Below are 25,538 nucleotides of genomic sequence, written 5' to 3'. Positions count from 1 at the left end.
CAACCCTACCAAAAACTTTACCAACTCCATCAAAAACCATACTCAGAAGTTCACCCAGGACACTTGGTACCTATGTCTCAGTTGAATTTGTTTTAAATAATTTTGTAGCAATATTTTTAAGGCTTTGATGATGTTGGAAAATATATATGCAAAGTAACTAAGTATAAGCAGTCTTATTTGTGTGTTGGTACTACTAACAATAGTGTTTTATAATTCTTGTCTCACATCTTGTCTCCCTGGCTAGACACGCTCTTTACTCAGGGAATATAGTACGTCTATAGCTACAAGAGGCGTGATGCATTCCAATAAGTCCCGGGGATTCGCTCATCGCCATGGAGGAGGATCAAGCTTTCGACCCTTGCACAAACCTCAGTGGTTTCTAATACATAAAAAGGTAAAAAGAAAAAAAAAATGTACATTTTGAGCTATAATCTTGGCACTGCTGGCTGAAGTATGAGGATCATGAGTTCAGGTCTATCTGGGATAACTACATAGTAATACTCTGTACACTAGGAACTTCATTATGTGTGTATTCTGTCTCAAAGCTGGATTTTGGCTTGTGCTGGCAGTCCCCAAACAACTCTTTATCCTTCTACCCTGTAGTACCTTACTAAGCTTTTTTTTTTTTTTTTTTAACAACTAGGAGGAAAAATATGGTTCATTCTTAGTAAGCTAGTTCCTAAGTCCCATAATTTTTCTAGAATTAAGAAATAACATCTAATAAAAGAAAGAAAGAAAAAAAGAACAAACAAACGAACAGCCATGGCTAGAGAGATATCTCAGAAGAGCCTTTCCAAAGTTTCTGAGTTCAATTCCCAGCAACCATATGGTGGCTCACAACCAGCTATAATGAGATCTGCTGCCCTCTTCTGATGTATAGGTGTACATGCAGGCAGAACACTTTGTATATATGATAAATAAATCTTTGTTTAAAAAAAAAATAAAGATGACCTGATGTTTTAAAAAGTGGCTGGCTCTTTGACCGCCCACCCCAAGGGGAGAGCAGCCTTGCCAGGCCACAGAGGAGGACAATGCAGGCAGTCCTGATGAGACCTGATAAGCTAGGGTCAGATGAAAGGGGAGGAAGACCTCCCCAATCAGTGAACTTGGAGAGGGTCATGAGAGGAGATGAGGGAGGAGGAGTGGGAGTGGGAGGGAATAAAAGGAAATGAAGGAGGGGGCTACAGCTGGGATACAAAGTGAATTCACTAATTAATATAAAAAAAATAAAAAATTTAATTAAGAAAATAACAGCAAGCTAGCCGGGTATGGTGGTTTGCACCTTTAATCCCAGCACTTGGGGAGGTAGAGGCAGGCAGATTGCTGTGAGTTTGAGGCCAGCCTGGTCTACAAAGCGAGTCCAGGACAAGGCTACACAGAGAAACCCTGTCGTAAAAAAACCAAAACCAAAATAATAAGAATAGGAATAAAAGTACATTTATACATTCAGAAGGTGGAATCAACAGGATTGTAAGTTGGAGGCCAGCCTGGTTGCATTTAAAAAAAAAAAAAGTATCTTTATGATGTGTAAACTCACAAGTCCTGGCTGGCCTGAAACTTGCTAAGCAGACTGGGCTTACCTCAAACTTACAAAGATGTGACTACCTCTGCCTCCTGAGTGCTGGAATTAAAATGTACCATCATGCCATGTATATAACCATCTTTTGAATTATATTTTCCTTTCGTCTTTTTTTCTGCATATAGTATCGGGAAAATTGCCTGGCAGCAAAAGCACTCTTTTTTGACTTCTGCCTACCATCTTTGTGTCTTCAGACTCAGCTCTTGCCATATCTTGCTCTGCTGACCATTCCAATGAGAAATAAAGGTAACAGGTTTCCTTTCCTACAGACTGCTAGCTACCTGTTAGTCACAGCATCTACATAGATAGTATTTTAATTTATAGGAGTTGACAGCTGGTTTTCCTCCCTTCTAGGTATAATGAATGGCTTTACTTCTCCCTCATTTAGTTTTTGGTATATAATGACTCTTGAATCTTGCTTTTTCAGTTGTAACTCTTTACTGTCATTTTGAACTCACAGTGTTCAAATTTGACTAGTTGATACTGCTTCAAGTTGTGTTTTCCATATCTTTTTATTTTTTAAATTACGTGTATGTGTGTGCACATGGGTGTAAATGCAAACAGAGGGCAAAATGGGTGTTGGATTGGATCCTGGGAGCTGGAGTAACAGGTAGTTGTAAGTTGCCTGATGTGGTTGCTGGGAACACAATTTGGGTCCTCTGCAGTAAGCATTCTTAATAGGTGAGCCGCCTCTGTCAACTCTATGTCCTTTCTAAGCATTGTCACCAAAACAAACCTAGGATAATTTGTTTATAGCATAGAACATTCAGTTTCTGCCTAGCCCTTCAGAGTTTATTCTATCCTTTGTACTCTCCACATCTCTACCTCCTTTTGTTGTAGTTATTGCTTTGTGAGAGCTGGAGGGCAGGCTTGTTGTTTTTCTTTGGAAGTGTTTAGAATCAAATTTAGGGCCTTCCAGCTAGGCATGGTGGTGCACAACTTTAATCCCAGTACTTGGGATTAAAGCAGGGGGCAGGTGGATCTCTGAGTTCGGAGCCAGCCTGGTCTACAGAGCAAATTCCAGGACAGCCAGGGCTGTTATACAGAGAAATTCTCTCTTGAAAAAACAAATTTAGGGCCACCTTTGTGCAAGCTAGGCAAGTGTTGTACCACTGAAATAAATTCCAGATGTACCTCTCCTTTTAACAAAGAAACTATTACCATGTTTTGAAATATATTTGCTTATGTACATATGTGGTATGTCCATGTGTACATGTGCATGCAGAAGTCAGAAAACAACCTCAGGTACTGTTCCTCAGCTACTGTCCACCATGTCTAATTAGATAGGGTCTCCCACTGGCCTGGAATTTGCCAAGTAGGGTAGGTAGCCAGCAAGCCCCTCAAACCTGTCACCACTTTCCCAGGGCTGGGATTACAAGCACATAATATGGCATATTCCTTTTTGAAATGCACGTTCTTGGGATTGAACTCAGGTCCTCACTCTTGCAAAGCGAGCACATTATCCACTGACTTCTCTCTCCTTACATATGTGTACTCAGTATATTATATCCATCTTTTTGTTTATATGTTCACTGTTGTAAGTTACGATTAATATTTACTAATAATTATCTTTTAATGATTGCTGCTGTTAATCCTAAACAGCTGTATAACCAAATCACCACACAGAGACTGGGTTTATTTAGTTAACCTAAAACGCAATGCTGGGTAATAGTTACTCCCTCCTAAACCTCCAAGCCCTCATAGTTTCCTAACATTAGATTTAACCCATTATACTTGCTTTTAGTGGTATCTTAGGTCTGGTTCATTCTCTCCACACTGTCCAAGATCTCCCTCCCCCTCTGCTCTCCTCTCTCTCCTCACCCCTTCCCTTCTCACTCATTTCCTGCCCTCTGGCTCCTCCCCTCTTTCATGTCCTCTGGCTCCTCCCATTGCCCAACATTGTGTCTAATTGCTTTATTTTGGCCTGTTTATACAAAGTTGAGACAGGATGCTTAGAATAAGTATCACAATGCAATATCCCTATAGAAACAAGAGAGTGTGTGTGGGGGAATCAGTATTTGAATGAACAAGGGTAAGGTATATACATTTCAAAAGAACATTATACCAACAGTGCACACTGATGACACAGGGGGGTATTCAGCTTGTATCATCAGTAGATACTATTATAAACATGAGTATTCTAATGTGCCTTTTACAAGTTTTTTTCCAGTTACTTTTTTTCTGAGTCAAGGTCTGTCTGTGTGCCCTGGATGTCCTAGAACTCTGTATAGACTAGGCTGGCCTCAAATTCACAGAGATCTTCCTGCCTCTGACCTGGGTTGTGGGAATTAAAGGCATATACTACCACACCCAAGTACAATTACATTTTTATTTTATATATATTGTGTGTGAGGTGTGAGGGCCTACTTTCTGGGGTTGGTTTCCTCCTTCTACCATGTGGGTCCCAGCGATCAAGCTCAGGTCATCAGGCTTGGTAGGCAGGCACTTTATAACTATCTCACCAGCCCACAAACTTCTTTTTTGAGACCCCATTTTTACTTTTTTTTTTTCCTTTTGGATTTTTGAGACAGGGTTTCTCTGTGTAGCCCTGGCTGTTCTGGAACTCCCTCTGTAGAGCAGGCTAGCCTTGCACTCAGAGATCCTACTGCCTCTGTCTCCCAAGTGCTGGAATTAAAGGCATGTACCACCACCATTTAAGATTTTTTTTTTTTTTCTTTTTGGCCATTTTGATTTTTTACACTCTTGTGGAATTTCTGGGTCATATATGGTTCTTAATATTTTGAAGACTTGCCTTATAAACTTTAATAGCCATCCTATTAGCTGTGTAGTGGTATCTCATTTGTTTGCATGTCCCTAAGGATTAATAATGGTCAACATCAATGATTGTGTAAGACCTGGGGTCTCACAGCTCAGGAGTTCAAGATCGTGCCCTTCCCAGAAACTCCCCCAGACCAAGACTTGTTGCAAAAGCAAGAGGTTTATTAACCATTGTGCAATGGGGTCACCCCTGCTGGTCAGCAAAGAGTGGCACCGGGAGACAAAGGCCTTCAGGTTTTTAAAAGGAAAATTGCGGGAAATTTGAAGTTGCAGTTTTGGCAATTTAGGATTGGATGAGGAAGCTATAAAGTAAGATAATTGGTTAGCTCAAGCTTGGCCAGTCTTGCCAAGTGTGGCTGCAACTGCATTTGAAGGTGGGGTGGTTAGCTCATCCTTGAAGATTTGGCTGGAGGTCAGGAGCTACTCAGAAGAAGGATTGAGGCCATTTGGGTTCGTTGCTAAGAAACACTATCTTGAAGACATGGTCTGGTCCTTCTTTTTGCTGAGTGAATGTCATTGCTTGCTTGCTTTTCTTTTTTATATCTATCCTCACAGATAGGGTCACATTCCTCCATTCTCTGGAAAGGTACTAAGAGGCTTTAGCTTAACCTGGACCTAAAACTCAAAACTATAGGCTTTAGAAGACATATAGATTACAAAGTTAGCCTAACCCTTTCAATTGTACTTACTGGCAATTTGTATGTTTTATTTGAAAAAAATCTTTTGTTTTACAAAACATGTGTGAACCTTAAACATATTAAATTAAATGAAAAAGCTCAGGTACAGAGAAAAATATACTGTATAATCTCTCTTGAATGTGGAAAAGGAAAGTCAAACTCATACAGTAAAATTTTGTTTACCAGAGACCAAGTAAAGAAATTAAGATGTCAAAGTACATAAAACGTTAGACAGAAGAGGCAAGTGTAAAGAGTCTATTGTAGGTCATGGTAGCAACTATTACTATACTATTTGAAAAGTACTGAGTATTTTTTAAACATTTATTTATCTGGTGTATATGTGTGTACATGCATGTGGGTGCCCTACAACATTCACATGAATATTAAAGGACACTTCCTGGAGTTTATTCTCTCCTGCCTTGTGAGTTCCAGGGATTGAATCAGTTCATCAGGGTTGGTGGCAGGAACCTTTACCCACTGAGTCACCTTGCTGGCCCAGGGGTCTATTTTAAGTGTTCTCACCGTAAAAACAGGTATTAAAATACAGTTAAATCTGTCAATTAAAAATACAGTTTTAAATGATGGCATTTAAAACTTTGTTAAAATGTCTTTTCAGCTCAGATTTCTTTTATCCAAGATATTGGAAGACTTCCTTTGAAGCGAAACTTTGGAAGGTAAGCTCTTCCAAACTCTTCAAGAACTCTGCCTGGGTAGTTTTGGCATACAGTCAGTAAATGTTGTCCATAAAACACAAAACAGTTGGCGGCATGATGGCATGCACCTTTAATTCCAGTACTCAGAAGGTATAGATAGGCAGCTCTCTATGAATTCAAGACCAGCCTGGTCTACATAGTGAGTTCCAGGACAGACACAGTTATGTAGATAGACCCTGTCTTAAAAATTAATTAATTAATTAAATTAGAAAAGGTGGGGCTGGAGAGATGGCTCAAAGAACACTGGCTGTTTTTCCAAAAGTCACGAGTTCAATTCGTAGCAACCACTTCTTGCTGGCACACCTGCAGACAAATCTTAGATAGGGGTGGGGGAGGGGAGAGAGAGAAAAAGAAAAGAAAGAAAAAGGAAGGAAGGAAGGAGAAAAGAAGGAAGGAAGGAAGAAAGGAAAGAAAGAAGGAACCAGGGCAGAAGAAATGGTTCACTGGTTAAAAGTACAGAGGACCTGAGTTTGGTTCCCAGTACCCACACTTGGCAGCTCATAACTGTGTAACTCCAGCTGGGGTATCTGACTTCCTAGAGACATAAAACAAAAATTTTAAAAATAATGTATCTTTTTTTCCACTTTAGAAGGTAACAATAAGAAGTAAAAATAAATAAAAGAAAAAATTAGGTAACAAAAGCTTTGTTGTTTTGAGTCAGGGTCTTACCACATAGCTGAGGCTAGACTCAAACTTCGCATTCTCTTATGTAGCCTCCAAAGTGCTAGTATTATAGGCTGTACCACCACATCTGGCTGAAGTTCAGTCTTTTAGTTTAGTTTCTTTTTTTTGAGACAGGGTCTCTTTATGTAGTTTGGCTGGCCTTGAACTCAGAGGTCCAGTCTGAGAGGGCCTTTGTCTCCTGAGTGCTGGGATTAAAGGTGTGAGCACCATGCCCAGCTTTAGTTTCTATTTTTAAAATTAAAAATTAGGTTGAGCAATCTGTATAGCCCCACTCATGTTTCTGAGATTTCTGTGTTTGTGCTCATTTTTAATGTATATATAAATATTAGTCTGTGGGAACTCTGCTAAGACATTAACACTTGTAAGCAGTAAGGATTTATTCACAGTTGGTCATTCACCTTGTAATTTGTGTTTGTGTAAGTGAAAAGACCACATAGGTTATAATTTAAAGGAATCTCCTGTTTGGTTACTGTTGATGTCTTATTGTAAATGACTATTAATATTTGCTATTGGTTTATCTTTTATTAATGCTGCTGTTAGTCTTAAACAGCTGTATACCCAAATCACACAGAGATTGGGATTTATTTAATTAACCTAGAACACAATGCTGGGTAATAGTTATTCCATCCTAAACCTCCACGCCCTCATAGTTTCCTAACATTTAGATTCACCCATTATACTTGTTTTTTGTGAAATCTTAGATCAGGTTCATTCTCCACATTGTTCCAAGACCTCTGTTCCTGCCTCTGTTCTCCCAGCCTCTGCCCTCCCTCCTCCTCTGCCTCCCACCTTCCTGTCCTCTGGCTCCTCTCTCTCTTCCTGCTTCCTTTCCATTGTGCAAAAATGTGGCTGGTTGCTTTATTTTGGCATGTTTACACAAAGTGTAGACAGGTGATGCTTAGAATAAGTATCACAATGCAATGGCCTGATTGAAACCAGAGAGTGGGGGAGAGAAATCTACATTTGAATGAACAAGGGAAGGTGTATACATTTCAAAAGAACATCATACCAACAATGTCTGCACTGTGACTCTGACAGGTTGAAAATGGAAGCCCTAACCGACAGAGAGCTGGGGCTAATAGACCCTGACACGGAGGACGAATTCTGCCGGAATGGAGGACAGCTTGCTCAGGAAGCTCAGGGGGAACCCTGTCAGACTGCTGAGCCAGAAACCTGGTCACTTCCTTTGAGTCAGAACAGTGGGAGTGACCTGCCTGCCAGCCAGCCTCAGCCCTTTTCCTCCAAAGTGGACATTGAGGAAGAAGAAGTAATAATAGAAGATTATGACAGCGATGAGACATAGAAAACAGCTTGCTAATCACATTGCTACCTGAGAGATTGATGAGTTTATTCAGTGGTACTTGAACCGCATTAACACCGCATTAACAATTTGTTAACTGCTCAGTTCTTTATGGTATTCATCATAAGCAGCTGATGTCTGCCATCGCAGGTCTCAAGAACTCAGTATTTAGTATTTATTTACTCTTGTGTGGTTTCGGGAGGAGAGGTCAAGGTGTGAAGTATGTTTGAATGTTGTGCTAAATATCAGAAAATGTGAAGGAGTAATCCAGAATATACAGACTTTATGGGGTGTTGTAAATGTGATTTATAAAAGTTTAGGGTGCAATTATGAGTATAAATAAACTTTGTGCCTTATTTGCAGTTTGCATCTAGCTTCTCAGATACCGTTTGGTATGTTGTACAGTGGAATATTTTAGATACTTCTGGAAAGTGATTACATAATTTATATAAAAATTAAAATGTTGGATTTCATCTTGTTTTTCTTATCCGTTAACATTGCCTACCGTGCACTGTTTGCCTTGGGTCCAGGCGCAAGTAGAGAAAATGCTTTAAAATGGGAAGGGGCTGGCAGCACTTGCGCTGCCTGCTTTCTAGCAGGGGCTGTTCGGGGTGGCGGGTTGGTGGCCTGGTTACCACCGGAGCCGGACAGCCGGGCGGGGCGCTGTGGCTCGGCCACGCCCCAGGAGCTTGATCCCGGTTTCGGTGCCCGGGGCAGCGCGCTTTCTTCCGGCGGCCGCGCAGGTGAGTGGGGCCGGGCAGTGGCGAGGGGACGCCGAGCCCGGGGGGAAGGCCTGTCCCCCACGGGCACACATCCCGGGAGCCGGCTTGGACCCGCAGCTGGGCTGAAACCGAAGCGCGGGGGCGCGCCGGGCGGCGGGGGCGGCGGGGGCGGGGTTCGCTGCCGACAGGTGCGGCCGGCTGGACCGCCGCCGTCCTTCCGGGCGCTGGCTGGCGCCGCCCTCGCCACTTTCCCGGCTGACCCGAGCAACGGCCACCCTGGGGCGGAAGCCACTGTGGATTTTCCAGCGAAGGCGGGACCCGCACCGGGTGGGGACAGCTGCCGTGCCGAGGCTGGACGGGAGAGCCCGGCGGGGTGGTGGGTGCGGGTCTGCGGGGCCACGCTTCCGCTGCTCCCCCCCTACCCCAAATCACCGAGTCCCTGATTGAGGCAGTCCACGTTCTGGAGCCGCAAAACTTGGGAGACAACTGAGGGGCGACTGTGCGCGTGTAAAGGTAACCAGGCTGGTTCCCGGGACGCCCTGGGAACCATTTTTGGGGCCACAGCTGTAGCATTCCTAAGTCCCTGGCTCCAAGCAAACAAAGACCTGCGATCTCAGCGAGCTAGTTGGAGCCCAGGGGGCTCAGGGACAACCTGCAAGACCCCGGGGTATCTGATAAGATGTCAAATGCCGCCCACCGTTCCTTGCTGGGAGAGCATGGTTTGCACTTCTACTAGTCTACGCATTTCTGGTTTTTATTTAAATGATAAAGTGATGTAACTCAAACGAGCCGTTTTCCACAGGTGAAGATGACTTGAATCCGTTACAGTGAGTCACGCTTTTAGGAGTTAAACGTACCAGCGAGATGCCCTGTAAACCCACATATACCCTAGATACCTCAAACCTCGTTCAGTTTATTTGCTGTGCTTTTGCTTCTACTTTATTAGGCACGTGTTGAACGTAAACGCTGTCTTTTTTAGACAACAAAGAGATAAAGACAAAGGGACAAAAATAATTGCTGTTGTGCTGGCTGCTTTTTTGTCAACTTGACAGAAGTTAAGAGTCCATTTAGAAGAGGCAACCTCAGTTGAGAAAATGGCTCCCAATAGATTGACCTGTGTGCAAGCCTGTGGAACATTTTCTTGACTGATGGTTTTTGTGCGAGGGCCCATCTCACTCTGGATGGTGCCCTGGACTGGTGGTCCCGGATGCTGTAAGGAAACAAACTGAGCAAGCCAAGAGGAGAAAACCTCCATGGCCTCTGTGTCAGCTCCTGCCCCCAGGTTCTTGCCCCGACTTTCCTCAGCAATGGAGCATGACCTGAGTGTTGTAAGCTGAAGTAAACCCTTTCCTTTCCAAGTTATGGCCATGGAGTTTTACCGGCGCAAGAGAAACCCTAACTAAGACGGTTGTCATTTAGAGGGCTTCTGGTTTAGGTAGCACACCTTGCTGGGTTATCACCTTTAGTCGTCCGGGCTTAGAGGGCTTAGAGGACCCTGAAATTTCTTTCTGGGCTCCATCTATTGTAGTGGTTCCTACCCTGTGGGTGGAGAGCCCTGAAGGGGGAGTTAACGGGGAGAGGATCAAATGGCCCTTGCACAGCGGTCTCTCGTAAGACCATCAGAAAGCATAGCTATTTACAGTTCATGACAGTAGCAAATTGCAGTTATGAGGCAGCAATGAAATTTTTATAATTGGGGTCACCACAACGTGAGGAACTGTATTAAGGGGTTGCAGCGTTAGGAAGGTTGAGAACCCCTGATCTGTTGGGTGTTTGTGTCTGGTCTAATGGCAGTACCTGCTCCCTGGACAGTTTGGGGCTGCTGAAAGTCTGGTGAAATCTGCTATTCCCTGAGTATGGAGAAATTGCTTCTTGTTTTGGAAAAAGCACTTATTTATAATTTTATTTTACGTGGGTGTTTTGCCTACGTGTATGTCTGCACCATATTAGGCAGTGCTCATAGAGGCTGAAGAGTGTTAGTTCCTTTGGAACAGGACTTACAGTTGGTTGTGAGCCTCAACGTGTGTGCTGGGAATTGAACCCAGGACCTCAGGGAGAGCAGCCATTGTTTTTAGGCACTGAGCAGCCACTCCATACCTTTGATGCTTGCTTCATCTCCTGGCAGAGGAGGACTAGGGCAGAAGGAGCAGCGAAACATGAATAGGACTGGTCTTAGGGGAGTAATCATTGAAGCTGACCCATGGTCCACAGAGGCTCCAAACACCACTCTTTCTGCTTTGGGTTATGTTTAAATTCTTCTGTAACCACATATTTTATGTTCCTTGTATCTAGAATTTAAGGCATCACTGTTTTCCATGGCTATCACCATGATCCTTTGGATCATATATCAACAGCCTCCCCCTTTTAGCCGCCTTCTGAATTGAACTCTAAACACCACATCCAAAGAGATCCTATTAAAACAGATCATGTACTCCTCAACTCCAAATCCTCTGATGGCCGCTACCATCCTTTCTTCTGCTTCTCCTTTCTTCCTCCTTGTTTTTTTTTTTTTTGTTTGTTTTTGTTTTTGTTTTGTTTTGTTTTGTTTTGTTTTTGTTTTGTTTTGTTTTAAGACAAGGTTTCTCTGAGTAGCCTTGGCTGTTCTGGACTTGCTTTGTAGACCAGGCTGGCCTCAAACTCACAGAGATCAGCCTGCCTCTGCCTCTCTGAGTGCTGGGATCACAGGCATGTTCCACCACGCCTGGTTTCTCTGATAGCCTCTTATGGCCAGTGGATTTAAGGTCAATGGGAATTAGTTGGCTTTGGATCTACCCTGTGTCCCATTCTGTTGCTGCCTTTCTGAGCAGCTCACTCATTTTATATTTCCTTAGCATGTTAGGCACTGTAGCTGTCCCGTTTGTCTAGAGCACTCCTTCCAGACATTGGCTCAGTTTCCTCCTTTACCTTTATTTCTGAGTTTGTCACGTTCTCCACGAAGACTTCCCTGGCCGTGCTAAAATTGTGACACACTGCCTGCGGTGTGCTCCTTAAACCCCCTTAAGATGTTGACCTTTAGTGTGTTAGGTGGTTCACCTGCCACCCACAGTAGAATTGAAATTCCATAAAAGCAGGGAACATAAATACAACCTCTGTTGTGCCTGATTCGTGGGAGGTTCTCAGTCAACCTTTGTTGACTAATGGGTCTCCATTTTACAAGTAAAATTATGCCTTAGGATTTCCAAGTTGTCCAACACCTTAAGGTAAGAGGACCCATTTTAATTAGTCATAATTTCAAGGATAGTACCGTAGTTGACTACAATAAAAAGACATAAACAGTTGAAGGGAGAAATTCAGCGTGCCTCAAACGGAGCAATACATCAACAAGTGGTTTTTGTTTTTGTTTGGTTGTTTTATTGCATAATATTTTGGTCATTGCTTTTATCAAGGAAGGCAAAAGACTTAGTCAAAGCACTTTTTAAATACAATTTTTCAAGTTATTAAACTAAATTCTAATTATACTAAGATACTTCAGTTGCTCCTGGCTACAGCAAATTGCCTTTAGATAATTGCCCTGGGAACAGGGATGTTCAGAGTTAGTGCTGCCGCTGTTTTACACCTCTGGGGGTGCACAGCCCACGGTGTTTTTTACCTCTGAGAACTCGATTTCTAAAATCTAGTGCCGGCTGTTAAAATTGTAGGAGTAGAGAAGCAAGCCCTCTGAGCTAACTTTTACATTTTTCATTTATGATTTTGCGCATATGGGTGTTTTGTTTGCGTGTATATCAGTGCACCACATGAATGCATCCCCTAGAGGCCAGGAGAGGGCGTCACATCCCCTGGGACTCGGGTATACCGATGTGAGCCCCCCTCCCCCTCCCCCGTGTGGGGGCTAAGACTCATCCACATGCTCCAGAAGAGCAGCCGGTGCTCTTAACCTCTGAGCCATTGTTCTAACATCTCAGCTAACTTTTGACTAGAAAGGAAAAGGCCTCATGCCTCAGCCTTGCTGTGTTTTAATTCTGCTCTAGTGGCTCCTTGGCCATTCCAAAGCAAAAGTGTGTTAATGAAAATGAAGAGTATTTGCTGAGACGTCAAATTTTGGTGTGCTCAGATTCTTGAAAATTTTGATTTAGATATCTAAACACAAGATTCGTACTTGGGAATATGTTAGCATTCTTTATTTAAGGTTTTTTGTTGTTTTTGTTTTGTCTGTAGGGTTTATACATGAATTAGACTTAAATGCTTCATTATATAAAATTCAAAGCTAATCTTTAAAATTTTTATTGTACATAAAATGTCAGAATACTTAAGTATATTTCTGGATAATCTAAATTGTTACATGTATTTGGAATGTGCTTATCATTTTACATACAAGAATACTTGGATATAATCATGTTTGCCAGCCTAATACAGCATGTTATACAGCCTTAGTTAATATTCTTTGTAACTAAGTGAATAAAATAACCGGATTTTATTTGTGACGGATAAAGTATCTAAGCGTAAGTGACAACTTCAGTCTTGGCCACAGGTGTGAAAATCACAAATGTCGTCAAGTGATGGAAGGTCCAGGATTCGGGACAGGGGCTATAGTGAAGTTCCAAGGGACACGCCTTGTCCAGATGGTTCCCTAAACACCCTCCAGTCTCTACACAGCAGTGAGCTGGCTGTGAGCGCAGATCCTCTGCCGCCTCCCCCTCTCCCGTTACAGCCACCGTTCGGCCCGAGCTTCTACTCAAGTGACACAGAGGAGCCAGCCGCAGCACCAGACATCAAGCCGGTGAGGCGCTTTGTCCCCGACTCCTGGAAGAACTTCTTCAGAGGGAAGAGGAAGGACGCGGGGTGGGATAAGCCGGTGTCTGATGTCAGATACATCTCGGATGGTGTGGAGTGCTCACCCCCGGCCTCTCCGGCAAGATCAAACCACCGCCCACCCGACTCCTTCCAGGACCCTTCCGTAGAGTGGCAGCCGGAGGCAGATGCCGCGTTTCCCCGGGACCCCTACGCGTCCCTGGAGCGGCGCACGCAGACGGCGCGCACGTACAGCGAGCAGGTGGAGGAGTTCCGCCTGCGCTACGGCTACATGAAGTCGTGGGCGGGCCTGCTGCGGATCCTGGGGGTGGTGGAGCTGCTCCTGGGCGCCGGCGTCTTCGCGTGTGTCACGGCCTACATCCACAAGGACAACGAGTGGTACAACATGTTTGGCTACCCCCAGGCCTACGGCGTGGGGGGCCTGGGCAGCCTCGGCAGTGCCTACGGGGGCTATTACTACAGTGGCCCCAAGACCCCTTTCGTGCTCGTGGTGGCCGGGTTGGCTTGGATCGCCACTATCATCGTCCTGGTGCTTGGCATGTCCATGTATTACCGCACCATTCTTCTGGACTCTAACTGGTGGCCCCTGACCGAGTTTGGGATTAATGTCGCCTTGTTTATCCTGTACATGGCCGCGGCCATAGTCTACGTGAACGACACCAACCGAGGCGGACTCTGCTACTATCCATTATTTAACACGCCAATGAATGCGTTGTTCTGCCGGGTGGAAGGAGGTCAGATAGCTGCCATGATCTTCCTGTTCGTCACCATGATGGTTTATCTCGTCAGCGCCCTGGTCTGCCTGAAGCTCTGGAGGCACGAGGCAGCCCGGAAACATAGGGAATACATGGAGCGGCAGGAGGTACGTGGACTTCCTTCCCAGTTCCTTGGTTCTGCTCCGCTTTGTTCTCTTGTGCTTGTCAGAAGTACGCCTTCCCCAAAGCCTTGTCAGAGTCCTTCTGTGTCTGCATCTGTGTATGTGCTTCACCGAGCTGAATCTCAAAAGCCCCTTCATGGTGACTGTGCCCTAGGTGACCCACTCTGCTGTTGACCTTGTTCTTTCAGAGAAACACCGCATTGAAGTAGCCTGCTAACTGGTGCAAAGAGAAGGCTGTGGCCACTGAGTCTGGGTAAAAGATAGTAACATGCTCAGTAGATTAAGTATCTCAGCACCAAAGCGAGTTCAGGAAGAGATTTTTCCTAAGATAAAGTTTAATAAAAACCCATGCAATATTTCACTCACAAGGAGGAAGTACATGTTTAAATGCAACAGCTTAGCTCCTCCCACATACATACTCCCCAGTGAAATAATGCCACGTAAGACTAAGGAGCAGGGTACATGGCTTAGTCAAACATGAGGGCCCAAGTAAGAAGTCATTGGGTCTCTGTAAGAAATAAAAAATGTTGGCATGCACCTGTTCTCCAGTGCTGGGAGGTGGGAGGGAGACACAGGCCCTCAGTGACGAAATTCCAGGCCAAAGGAGACCCCGTCTCAAACAGAAGGTGCGCACACACACACACACACACACACACACACACACACACACAAAGAGTGTGGCTAGTGGAAATAGTGGCTTACGCCTGTAACCTCTGCCCTTGAGAGGTTGAAACAGGAAGACTGTGAGCTCAAGTCCAGCCTGGGTCAGGTGGTTTGAGGCCAGCCTGAGATTCTTTTCAAGCCCTGTCTCGAAACTCAAAAACAGAAAAGAATATGGTGGGTGTGTTGGCATTAAAAACAAACATTGAATGACTGAGTTGTGACCATACAATTTATATACTGGCTTTGATAGTTCAGCTTTATTTTGGAGAGTGTAAATTCCAAAATAAGAGAATATTGCATTTGTTTTTCTTTCTGGGATTCTACTAATTAAAAATGACAATGAAATAATAAGTAATGAGAATAATGTAGAAGAAAAAATGAGTGTGATACCTAATGAATCATGTGAAAAATCCATTTAAAATTGTTTGAGTTTGACAGCAGCAAATGTTAGGGGTGTTGTGCTACTTTCAGTATGCTGGAAATAAGTTGATGATTCACTCTCTTCCAGCAGGTTCAGTAGGACCCCCATCCCACCGAAATACCATCATCTGCCTTAAATTTGTTCTTAATGAAGTTGGTTACATCGTAAAATTTCCATTCCTACATCCTCCAGGTCTTCCTAGATTCTAAAGAATTGTACTGGTATAAATAAGGATCAGCCCCCATCCCTTTATCAGTACACTATGCTTTTTTATGAATGCGAGGCATGTTTGTTTGTTTGAGACGTGGCTCACTGTGGAGCCCCAGCTGGCCTGGAAGTCGCTATGTAGACCAGGACCTCACAGAGAGCCGCCTGCCTCTGCTGGGATGAAAGGTGTGTTCCATTCCCGGCCCCGCACCACGCCTGGTTTTTATAACACTTGATTAACAGGTTAATCTCATTTTTTATTATGGAGAAGGGGCTTTCAACATGGACTAAAAAAAAAAAATGTGATGACATAAATTCTGACTCATTACTAAATGATGTTTAGTTCAAATTGCCTTTTTTTTTTTTTTTTTGGCAGCACATCTTTATTCAGACATAAGAGCTCTGCCACGATGGTCACAGTGTCTCGTGCCTATAATCCCAGCACTCAGGGGATCAGAGGCAGGGGCATCTCTGTGAGTTTGAGGCAAGCCTGGTTGCCTTTCTTGATTAACAGGTTAATCAAGAAACTGCCCATGTTCTAGTATGAATCATAGTCTGTTGTTACAAAATATATTTGTCTTTCTAGAATTCTCTATGCATTCCAGTTACTTATAAAAATGTACCTCGGCACGTCAAGCATACTTCATAAATTTAAGTTGATGTATAAATTGAAGAACTTTAGATTTTTTTCTTTTGGTTTTGTTTTTTGAGACAGCATTTTGCTACGCAGCCCTGACTGGCTTGATGCTCACGGTGTATCAAGCTGGCCTTGAACTCACAAGCTCCTTCTGCCTCAGCCTTTGAAGCGCTGGTGTTTCTGGTGTGTGCTACTATCCTGGCTAAGAACTGAATTCTAATATATAAGATCCAAAATAGGAAGACTTATACCCTTATGCCCTTCCTCATAATTTTATGCTAGTTTAATAAGCATTTTAAATATTTAAATGCCAAAAGTCTACTATATTAACATAATTGCAATTATATTTTCCTTCAACAAAAGCTTATTTTATGCTGGATGGTGGCATATGCCTTTTGTTCCAGCACTCAGAAGGGAGAGGCAGGTGGATCTCTGAGTTTGAGGCCAGCTTGTTCTTTAGAAAGAGTTCCAGGACAGCCAGGGCTATACAGATAAAACCTGTCTTGAAAATAACGAACAAAAACACAACAACATTTTGTTCTGTTTGAGAGGAGGTCTGACTATGTAGCCCAAATTGGATTCAAACTGATTGTATAGCCCAGGATGACCTACAGCTCACCACAATCCTCCTGCCTTAGCCTCCCAGAGAGCTAGAATTACAGGTATAAGCCAGCATGTTCATCTTTAAAACTTTCTGTATAATTTTTGTAAACAGTATTTGATTAAATTTGAATTAAACTTGAATTATTGAAGGTGATATAACAGCCTTCGGGGTTTTAAAAAATTATTTATATAAAGTAACTATATCAACTTTTAATCATGCAGGGTGTTCGCCACAATGGGTCACACCTATAACCCTAACACTCAGGGCAGAAGAAAGAAGGTGGCCACAAAATTAAGGCCAGTCTGACCCATGCAGTGAGGTTTAGGCTAGCCTGGGCTATACAGCAAGATCATATCTCTCATAAAACAAAATTAATCCCATCACACAAGATAAATTAACCAGAAATCAATAAAATCTAGGTAATTGAAGCAACTTACCGCACGGTACCCACTATTCCTGTACTTCCAAGTCCTCTCTACGCTCTGGTTAACAGGAGACGGCAGTTACCTCTCATCCTCTGGTTCCCACTGGGATTCTCTAACTGGCCCATAGAAGTATGGGAAAACAAGTATGGGGACCGAACATCAAGTAGAGGACCAGCTTCTGGAAACTGAGATCAGGCTAGGAGTACAAAAGGATAGAATCATTTGCAAAGCAGCTTCTGTTTTGTGTGCATGTGTGTGGTCTATGTATTGTGCACTTGTGTGTGCGGTACCCAAAGAGGCCAGAAGAGGGCGGGGGATCCCCTGATGCTGGAGCTGCAGGCAGTTGTAGCTCTCAGCAAGAGCAGTGGGTGCTCTAGTCTGCTGAGCCATCCTCCCTGAAATCACTCTAACTCTTTTGTTGTTGTTATTCCAGATAAATGAACCATCATTGTCATCAAAAAGGAGAATGGTAAGAGCACCATTAACTTTAAGTTTTGCTGTATCTGTACACTGCTAAACACTTAATCTCTCGTTGACAATAGAATCATCCATGTGTGAAGCTGTGATTCTCAACTCAGATGAGGACTTTCAGTTGTTTTTTTTTAATCTGTTTGTGTGTATGTTATGTACATTGGTGTTTTGCCTACATGTGTATCTGTGTGAAGGTGTTAGATTGCCTGGCACTGGAGGTGCAGAGAGTTGTGAGCTGCCATGTGGGTGCTGGGAATTGAACCCGGGTTCTGTGTAACAGCAGCCAGTGTTCTGAACCACAGACCCATCTCTCCAGCTCTGACTTTCAGCTTTTTTCTGATATTGAAAGGACCAAATTTGGCAGTCTTCCCTAAGGCCCTTTTCATTTCTTGTTTGTTTGTTTCTGGTTTTTCGAGACAGGGTTTCTCTGTGTAGTCCTGGCTGTCCTGAACTCACTTTTGTAGACCAGGCTGGCCTCAAACTCACAGAGATCTGCCTGCCTCTGCCTCCCTGAGTGCTGGGATTACAGGCGTGCCTCTGGCTCCCCTTTTCCCTTTTCATTTTGTTACAGGAATTTTTTTGTAAGTGAACATGGTTGGTCTTCCTCGTGTGCTTGTTTATTTAAGATAAGTTCTTGCTGTGTGTCCCAGGCTGGCTTTTAAAATTCATTCTTTTCCTGCTTCTGCTTCCCCTGCTAAGGGACTCTAGCTTACTAACTGTGCCTGGCTAATTTTCTTCAATGGAAATCATTCTTCCTGAGGCTGGGATGTAGCTCAGTTGGTAGAGTGCTTGCCTAGCCTGCAGGAAGCCCTGTATTCCTTCCCTACACAAACTGGGCAATAGTGGCCCGTGGCTATAATCCTAGCATGTGGAAGGTAAACGACAGAGAGTCACAAGTTCAAGGTTGTTGTCTCAGTTCTCTGTTGCTGTGATAAAACACCATCTTCCGTAAGCAACTTGGGGAGGAAAAGTTTATTTCACTTAGACATCACATCACAGTCCATCATAGAAGAAAGAAGTCCAGGGCAGAAAGTTAAGCACAGCAGTGCGTGTGCACGCACACATGCCCATTATAAATGCTAAAACTCATTCCAGATAATGTCAAAATCTAGTATCAAAATTATCCAGAATGCTAACATTTGGAAGTAAGTTCAAAATATCCTCAAGTACTAGAAATACAGGTTAGTGGTCGAATGCTTGACTGCCTAATGTATTTGAAGCCCTGGGTTCACTTTCCATCACTGAAGCCTATTCATTCATCGATTCATCCATCTACCCATCAGTCAACCATCAATCATCTTCGGGGGCATTTAAAGGGGTCCACTTTGCAACTTCCGATTTCCCAGTCATGGGCTGGACAGGACCATCCCACTGGACTGCAGCGTGGCAGTGCTGTGGTAGCAGCAATTGATCTTGACCAGGGTAGAACAGTTGTGTGGGCTTCCTGTTTATTCCTCCTGAGGCAGGGATTTACCAATAGAATTCATGAAGAGTAAGTAGAGTCAACCTCAAAAGCCAGAAAGATGCTGGAGGAAGCAGCCCTCACTGAGGAGCAGTCAGTGCCCCTGCGTGATGGGACGTGCAGGTGGGACAGGGCTGTTGAGATCTGCTGGAGAGTCAGACCACATGTCCAGGTTGTGTCTCCAGGCCCTTCATCCTGAGAGGTCCTGGAATAGTTAGGAACAATGGTAGAATGTAGAATGACCTTTTTTTTTTTTTTTTTTGGTGGGGGGACAGGGTTTCTCTGTGTAGTCCTGGCTGTCTTGGAACTCACTTTGTAGAGTCAGAGAGTCAGAAGTTCAAGGCTGGCCTTGAACTCCACTTGCCTCGGCCTCCCAAGTGCTAGGAAAGGGGTGCACCACTGTGCCTGGCTGACATGGCTATTCTTACTTTGGAAATCACTTGATCTATGGCTTTCCGATTGTTTTTAAGATACAGAAGCTCATTGCTGCCAAGCGTGAGGACCTGTGTTTGACCCCTAGGACCTACATGGTAGAGGGAGAGAACTGACTAATGCAAGTCCATGGCACATGTTCTATCCCACCCCAAACAACTACATGGAATTTTAAAAAATGCAGTGGTCCTTAGCAGGCCTGCGTGCGGGCAAGCATCTGCGGATTCAACAGCTGAGCAGGTGGAATCGGAATCTCCTCAGGTACTGAGGTGGTGGCGTGGCTGTGGGTCACGCCCATGTGTGCACGCTGGAATGCAGGAACTTGCACAGACATGCGCTGGACACAGTTCAGCTCTCCACAGCTGTCCACTCAATCCACTATTAGTTTGAAAAGCATAGTAAATTATGTGGCATCACTCGTCTGTCCTGACATTTAATTCCTTTTTCTTGGATCAGAATAGAGCATTTCCAGTATTTGTTAATAAGACAAGTTTCAGTTAAGAGACAGGAAAGAGGCCATGGCAAACCTTGGCTCTGGGACCTTTCTCTCTCCCTCCTCGTACTGTCCCAGGGCAGAAGCCCAATCCCATGCTTTCTTAGGCTTTCTTCTCATATTAACAGATAAACCTGAGAAGTAGCTATGAGCAAGTAATGAGAATGATTGGTGCCTGAGCCAGGCACAGTGGCTCAAATCTGTAATTTCGCATTCAGGAGGCTAAAGTAAGAGGATTGGGGCCAGCCCCAGCTACATAGTAAGTTCCTGACCAGTCTGGGCTAGAGTGAAACCCTGTCTCCAAAACAAGCAAACAAATAAAATAAGTAGTACTTAACCTGATTTTTTTTTTAACCTAGAGAAGTAATTGATTAGACTCTGCCATCCAGTGTGTCTGCCTGGGCCAAATTCATGTCTTTGACCAGGACATGGAGCTGTATGCTTAAGGGCTGTTGGTGAGTTCCAGATCTGTGCTCTGTGAGTTCCAGGATGGCCAGGGCTACACAAAGAAACTCTGTGTTGAAAAACAAAAAGCAAAACCCACTTCCTCTAATGTTTAACCCATGAAGTCATTTTTAAGATTGAGGTATCACTGGGATGAGGAACAACATCCTAACTATCAGAGGGCGCAGCAGAATGAATACAGTCCTCAGAATGCGACCCCCAAGTGTCTCAGTGACTTTTGAACTATTGTGATGAAACACCATGACCAAGGCAATATAAAAAAGGAAGCAGTTAATTTAGGGGCTTGTGGTTGCAGAGGTTTGGAGTCCATGCTATGGAGCAAAGGCATGGGCAGCAGGGACAACTGAGAGTGAGTAAGGGGCAGAGGGAAACACTGGGAATGGCATGGACGTTTGGAGCTGAAGGACATGCCTCCTCCCTCAAAGCCACATCTCCTAATCCTTCCCAGGCAGTTCCACCAACTGGGAATACTATGGGGACTATTTTCATTCAAAGCACATCAGCCAGACATCCTTGTCCATTTCCATATTATTCTCTGACTTGTGTTTTCTTGCTTTGGGTCCCAGTGGTCAGTTGGGATGTGATCTCCTCCCATCTAGCTTGTGGTCTTAGAGCTTCTCCTTTCCAGATCTCTTTCCGTGGGCTTGTTAACAACTTCCACTAGCCAGGCCTATGCTGTTTGGTAAGGTTCTAGCTGGTGGCTTTGACAGCGAGCTAATGTTAAACCAAACCTCAAGACCAGTTCGGAAGCAGGGAAGTGGGAATTCAAAGGATTTTTAAAAGCTCCCATACCAATAGAGGGGCAAGGCTTCATTGTGGTTTTTTTTTTTTTTTTTTTTTTTTTTTTTGTAGGCTTAAGGAATTAGTAGAGCAGAAAGGTGTTTCTGCATCAGAGAACAGCCATATTTCCAGGCAGAGCCTTATTTTCCTCCATCTGTGGCTGGCACTGCCTGCCTCATTCATCAGGCTCATTTCTAGTATGCTTGTAGAACTTCATGGCTGTTTAGCATGTGAACAGTATACATTTAAGTAAACAGGTTTCTGCATTTTGTTCATTTAAATCAGTGGTTCTCAAGGTTCCTAAGCTGCAACCCTTTAACCCCTCATGGTGTGGTGACCCCCCTCCCCAGCTATGAAATTACTTTTGTTGCTACTTCATAACTGTAATTTTGCTGCTGTTACGTAAATATCTGTGTTTCCTGGTGGTCTTAGCTGAAAGAGTCATTCGACAAACACAGACAGGTCAGGCCCCGGCGGTTGAGAAACCCTGATCTAAAGTACCAGGGCGTTGGTGAAACACTCGCCTGGCACGCTCAAGACCTCCAGGCTCAGTCTCAGCATCACAAATACCAAGCACTTACAAAATTTGTTTTTCTGGTTGGTTGCTATGTGACCTTTGAGGGTTTTCTTACCCTCTCTGAACCTCTCTTCTGCCATCTGCCCATCCTTGGCTAGTGATTTGGGTGCAGTGCAGTTGGACGCTGAACTGCCTTTGACTGCCTTTTCTAGATTCCTCTGCATCACCCACTCCTGTGTCCCTTCTGCCAACTGTTCAAAGCCTGTCCCAGCCATTTTCTTTTCCCTTTCCTGAACATGTAATATCGTTATTGAAGGGTGTGGCTGTGGTCCACCATCTTCTGCCTGTAGGCCTTCCTGAGCCCCAAGCCTACAGCTTGAGAACACTCACAGTCTGAGTTAAGTCCATTCCCTGTCCTCTGGCTGGTCCGAGCAAGCTCCTCTTGAAGACCTGCCTGACATCAGAAAAGCTTTCTTTCCAGAGCACTGTTGTTTTATTGGGGTTTTTATGAGACAGGATCTTGCTGTGTAGTCCAGGATAGCTTCAAGCTGATTCTATTGCCACAGTCTCTCGTGTGCTGAGACAGGTGAGTGCCATGACACTTTGCAGAAAGCTTTTTTTTTTTTTTTTTTTTTTAAAGATTTATTTATATACGGCATTCTGCCTGTACACCAGATCTCACTATAGGTGGTTGCGAGCCACCAAGTGGTTGCTGGGAATTGAACTCAGGACCTTTGGAACAGCAGCTGGTACTCTTAACCTCTGAGCCATCCCTCCAGCCCTGCAGAAAGCTTCTTACAACATGGATTCTTTGCTTCCCCTTTTGGATAATGAAGACAGAGTGGCTTGTCCCCTTTCCTCTTTACACTTCTAGCTGACTCACATCAGGTCCCCACTGCCACACTTTTCTCCTACTTACATAGGCTTGTTATGCTTTTTTGACAGATTTTCTTATTTTTAACTGTTCTTCCCATTCTTGGCCGGGAGGTAAATCCTGAAAAAGTCAGAACTTACCTCATTTGTCATTTCATCATCCACTTTTTCCCCTCTGTGGGAGAAGTCCATGCACGCTGGACAAGCTCAATGCCATTCAGCTGTACCCAAAGCCTTCTTTGTCCACTTAAAAAAAGTACTTTTAGCCAGGCAGTAGTGGCACATGCCTTTAATCCCAACACTTGGGAGGCAGAGGCCAGACAGATCTCTGAGTCCGAGCCCAGCCTGGTCTACAGAGTGAAGGCTGTGCAAAGAAAGCCTGCATGAAACAAACAAAAGTACAAAATTTTTCAGTTTTCCTTACATTTATTTACTTGGTGTGTGCACACAGCCTGAGTGTGGCCGTCAAACTTGCAGGGTCCCATTCTCTCTTTCCACCTGTGGGTTTCAGGGATCAAATTCAGGTCCCCTGGCTTATCAGCAAGTTCTCCATATCAGTTACTTTTCTATTGTTGTGATAAAGCACCATGACTAAGACTCACAAAAGAAAGCATCTACTTAGACTTATGGTTTTGGCAGGTTAAGAGACTGTCTTGGAGCTGGAGAGATGACTCAGTGATAAGAGCACTGTCTGCTCTCTCAAAGGACCCAGGTTCAATTCCCAGCTTCCACATGGCAGCTCACAACTGTCTGTAATGCCAATTCCAAGGGATCTGACACCTTCACACCAATGCACATAAAATTAAATTATTTAAAAAAAAAATAAGGATCTGTCATAACCAGGCCCATGGCAAGAAGCAGCAGCCATGTTTGCTGCTGCAGCTCACATAGTGATCTGAATTGAGGAAGCAGAGAACACAAGGAGAAGGGGACGAGTCTTTTGAAACTTCAAAGCCCACCCTCCATGACACACCTCCAACAAGGCCACACTTCCTGATCCTTCCCAAACAGTTCCACCAACTGGGGACCAAGCATTCAAACCTATGAGCTATGAGGACCATCTCACTCAAACCACCATACACCCCTACTGGCCACACCATCTCACCATCTCTGAGGGTAGCCTTGAACTCACAGCAACCCTCCTGCCTCAGCCTCACAGGTGCTGGAGTTAGTCGTGAAGCCCCGCAGGGCCTTTTCTCACCTGCTTTTGAAATGTGCTGCTTAGGAGTGGAAGGTGTGATTCCATTCAGCATGTATAAGACACAGAACAGGGGGCTGGAGAGATGTCTCAGTGGTTAAGAGTGCTGCCTGCTCTTCCAAAGGACCTGGGTTCAATTCCCAGCACCCACATGGCAGCTCACAACTGTCTATAATCCTAAGGGGTCTGACACCTTAACACTAATGCACATAAAATAAAGTTAAATAAATAAAAATATTAAAAAAAAAAAAAAGACACAGAACTGTGGTCATTGTGTTTCCGCTCTCCTTCCTCCTCCCTCTTCACTTTCTCCTCATTTCTTGGGTGCACTCTTTCCCCAATCCCTTGTACACATCGCTTCTTTCTGTCTTTTCCTACAGTGTGAAGTGGCCACCAGTGACAGACAGAGAGACCAAGAAGTGAATTTCAAAGAGTTGAGAACCGCAACAAAAGTGACCCCTGAACTCCTGAGTGGATACATCCCTCCTGGCCACATCCCTAAGCCCATTGTGATGCCTGATTACGTGGCGTGAGTCCCTCTCTCGTGGGCCTCCTCTTCCAGATTGTCCTCCAGTCGTCACTGTGCTTAAAGTCGTCTACACCAGTGGTTGTTTTAGGAAAAGTTCCCGTGTTTGCCCACTCTGTAGCTAGAACCTGGGGCCTTGAGCTCGTAAGCCACCACAGACCTCCTGCAGCGTAAAGCTGTCAGTCTGATTTGTGACCTTTCCCCCGCAGAAAATATCCTGTGATTCAGACGGAAGACGATCGGGAACGCTATAAAGCTGTGTTCCAAGACCAGTTTTCAGAGTACAAAGAGCTGTCTGCGGAAGTGCAGGCCATCCTGAGGAAGTTCGACGAGCTGGATGCGGTGATGAGCAGGCTGCCGCATCATTCTGAAAACCGCCAGGTCGGTGTCCAGGCTGCCAGGAGGAGGGTGAACGCGCTTGGTCTTAGGAATCCCCAGCACCTGGAGCCGCTGTCTGGGAAAGGGTCTGAGATTGTGGCTAAGCAGCAAACCCGCTCCTGTCAGTGGAGCACTGTGTGCAGAAGAGCTAAAACAGGAAAGAAAAGAGGAAAGAAGAAGTTCAACAAATTGTATAACTTACTGTCCTTTGCCACAGCTATTTTCTGCCTTTTTTCTCAGGTGCTGGGGACCTAATGCAGGTCTTGTGTGTGGTAAACGGCACAATGCCATCCTCAGTCGTTAAATATTTTCTCTTCTGACTGAGGTAAAATATGAATTTGCCAAAGATATATATACTGTCAGAGTATGGAAGGAGACAGACGGCACACTCAAAGTAGAGCATTTCAGGAGGGGCTGTGGGACAGTGCAGCCCCGCCATCCCAGCCCCTAAGGGAAGACAGAACTGGGGACTGCCTGGAGCAGAGCTGCCTAGACAGCCACCTCCTCACCACTACCGGGGTTAAAACAAACAGGAAAGCCTCAGCGGAGGCAACAGCTTTGGGGATGGAAGGAAGCTTCCTCAGAACTGTTCTTTTTAAAATGATGTGAGGTAAACCAGGTGGTGGTGCACGCCTTTAGACCTAGCACTGGGGAGGCAGATGCAGGCAGATCTGAGTTCAGGCCAGTGAGGACTACACAGTGAGACCCTGTCTCAGAAACCAACAGAAACAACTGAGCCATCTAGCTGGTCCCTCATGCCACTTAAAAAAAAAAAATGCGAAAAGAATTTACACAACACACACACACACAGAGAAAGAGAAAGATTTTCAGAGAAGCCACATTATTTGAGGTCTTTGTTTTATATATATATATATATATATATATATATATATATATATATATATAT

The 25,538-nt window shown here is 44.3% G+C and overlaps 2 protein-coding genes across 5 annotated transcripts in view; both read left to right on the top strand.

The window, feature by feature from the left end:
• Rad17 (RAD17 checkpoint clamp loader component) overlaps positions 1 to 8,204 on the top strand; it is a 29,697-nt gene extending 21,493 nt beyond the window's left edge. For all 3 annotated transcript variants that reach the window (XM_055601881.1, XM_055601882.1, XM_055601880.1), the window contains exons 15-18: positions 245 to 394; positions 1,705 to 1,825; positions 5,651 to 5,708; positions 7,470 to 8,204. In XM_055601881.1, coding sequence (XP_055457856.1) covers positions 245 to 394; positions 1,705 to 1,825; positions 5,651 to 5,708; positions 7,470 to 7,734 — 594 coding nt within the window. In that variant the 3' untranslated portion in view covers positions 7,735 to 8,204. The remainder of the gene's footprint in view (positions 1 to 244; positions 395 to 1,704; positions 1,826 to 5,650; positions 5,709 to 7,469) is intronic.
• Positions 8,205 to 8,413: 209 nt separating this feature from the next.
• Positions 8,414 to 25,538, top strand: part of Marveld2 (MARVEL domain containing 2) — a 20,886-nt gene continuing 3,761 nt past the window's right edge. Inside the window, exons 1-5 of one of the 2 annotated variants that reach the window (XM_055601961.1) lie at positions 8,414 to 8,474; positions 12,922 to 14,064; positions 17,470 to 17,505; positions 24,108 to 24,256; positions 24,463 to 24,634. In XM_055601961.1, coding sequence (XP_055457936.1) covers positions 12,937 to 14,064; positions 17,470 to 17,505; positions 24,108 to 24,256; positions 24,463 to 24,634 — 1,485 coding nt within the window. In that variant the 5' untranslated portion in view covers positions 8,414 to 8,474; positions 12,922 to 12,936. Of the gene's footprint in view, positions 8,475 to 8,767; positions 8,967 to 12,921; positions 14,065 to 17,469; positions 17,506 to 24,107; positions 24,257 to 24,462; positions 24,635 to 25,538 lie in introns of those variants that run through there. The other variant, XM_055601959.1, reaches the window with a different exon arrangement.

Source organism: Psammomys obesus, unplaced genomic scaffold (genome assembly GCF_907164565.1).
Source record: "Psammomys obesus unplaced genomic scaffold, mPsaObe1.curated_primary_1811, whole genome shotgun sequence".
NCBI lineage: Eukaryota > Metazoa > Chordata > Mammalia > Rodentia > Muridae > Psammomys > Psammomys obesus.
This window is presented reverse-complemented; position numbering and strand designations above follow the sequence as displayed.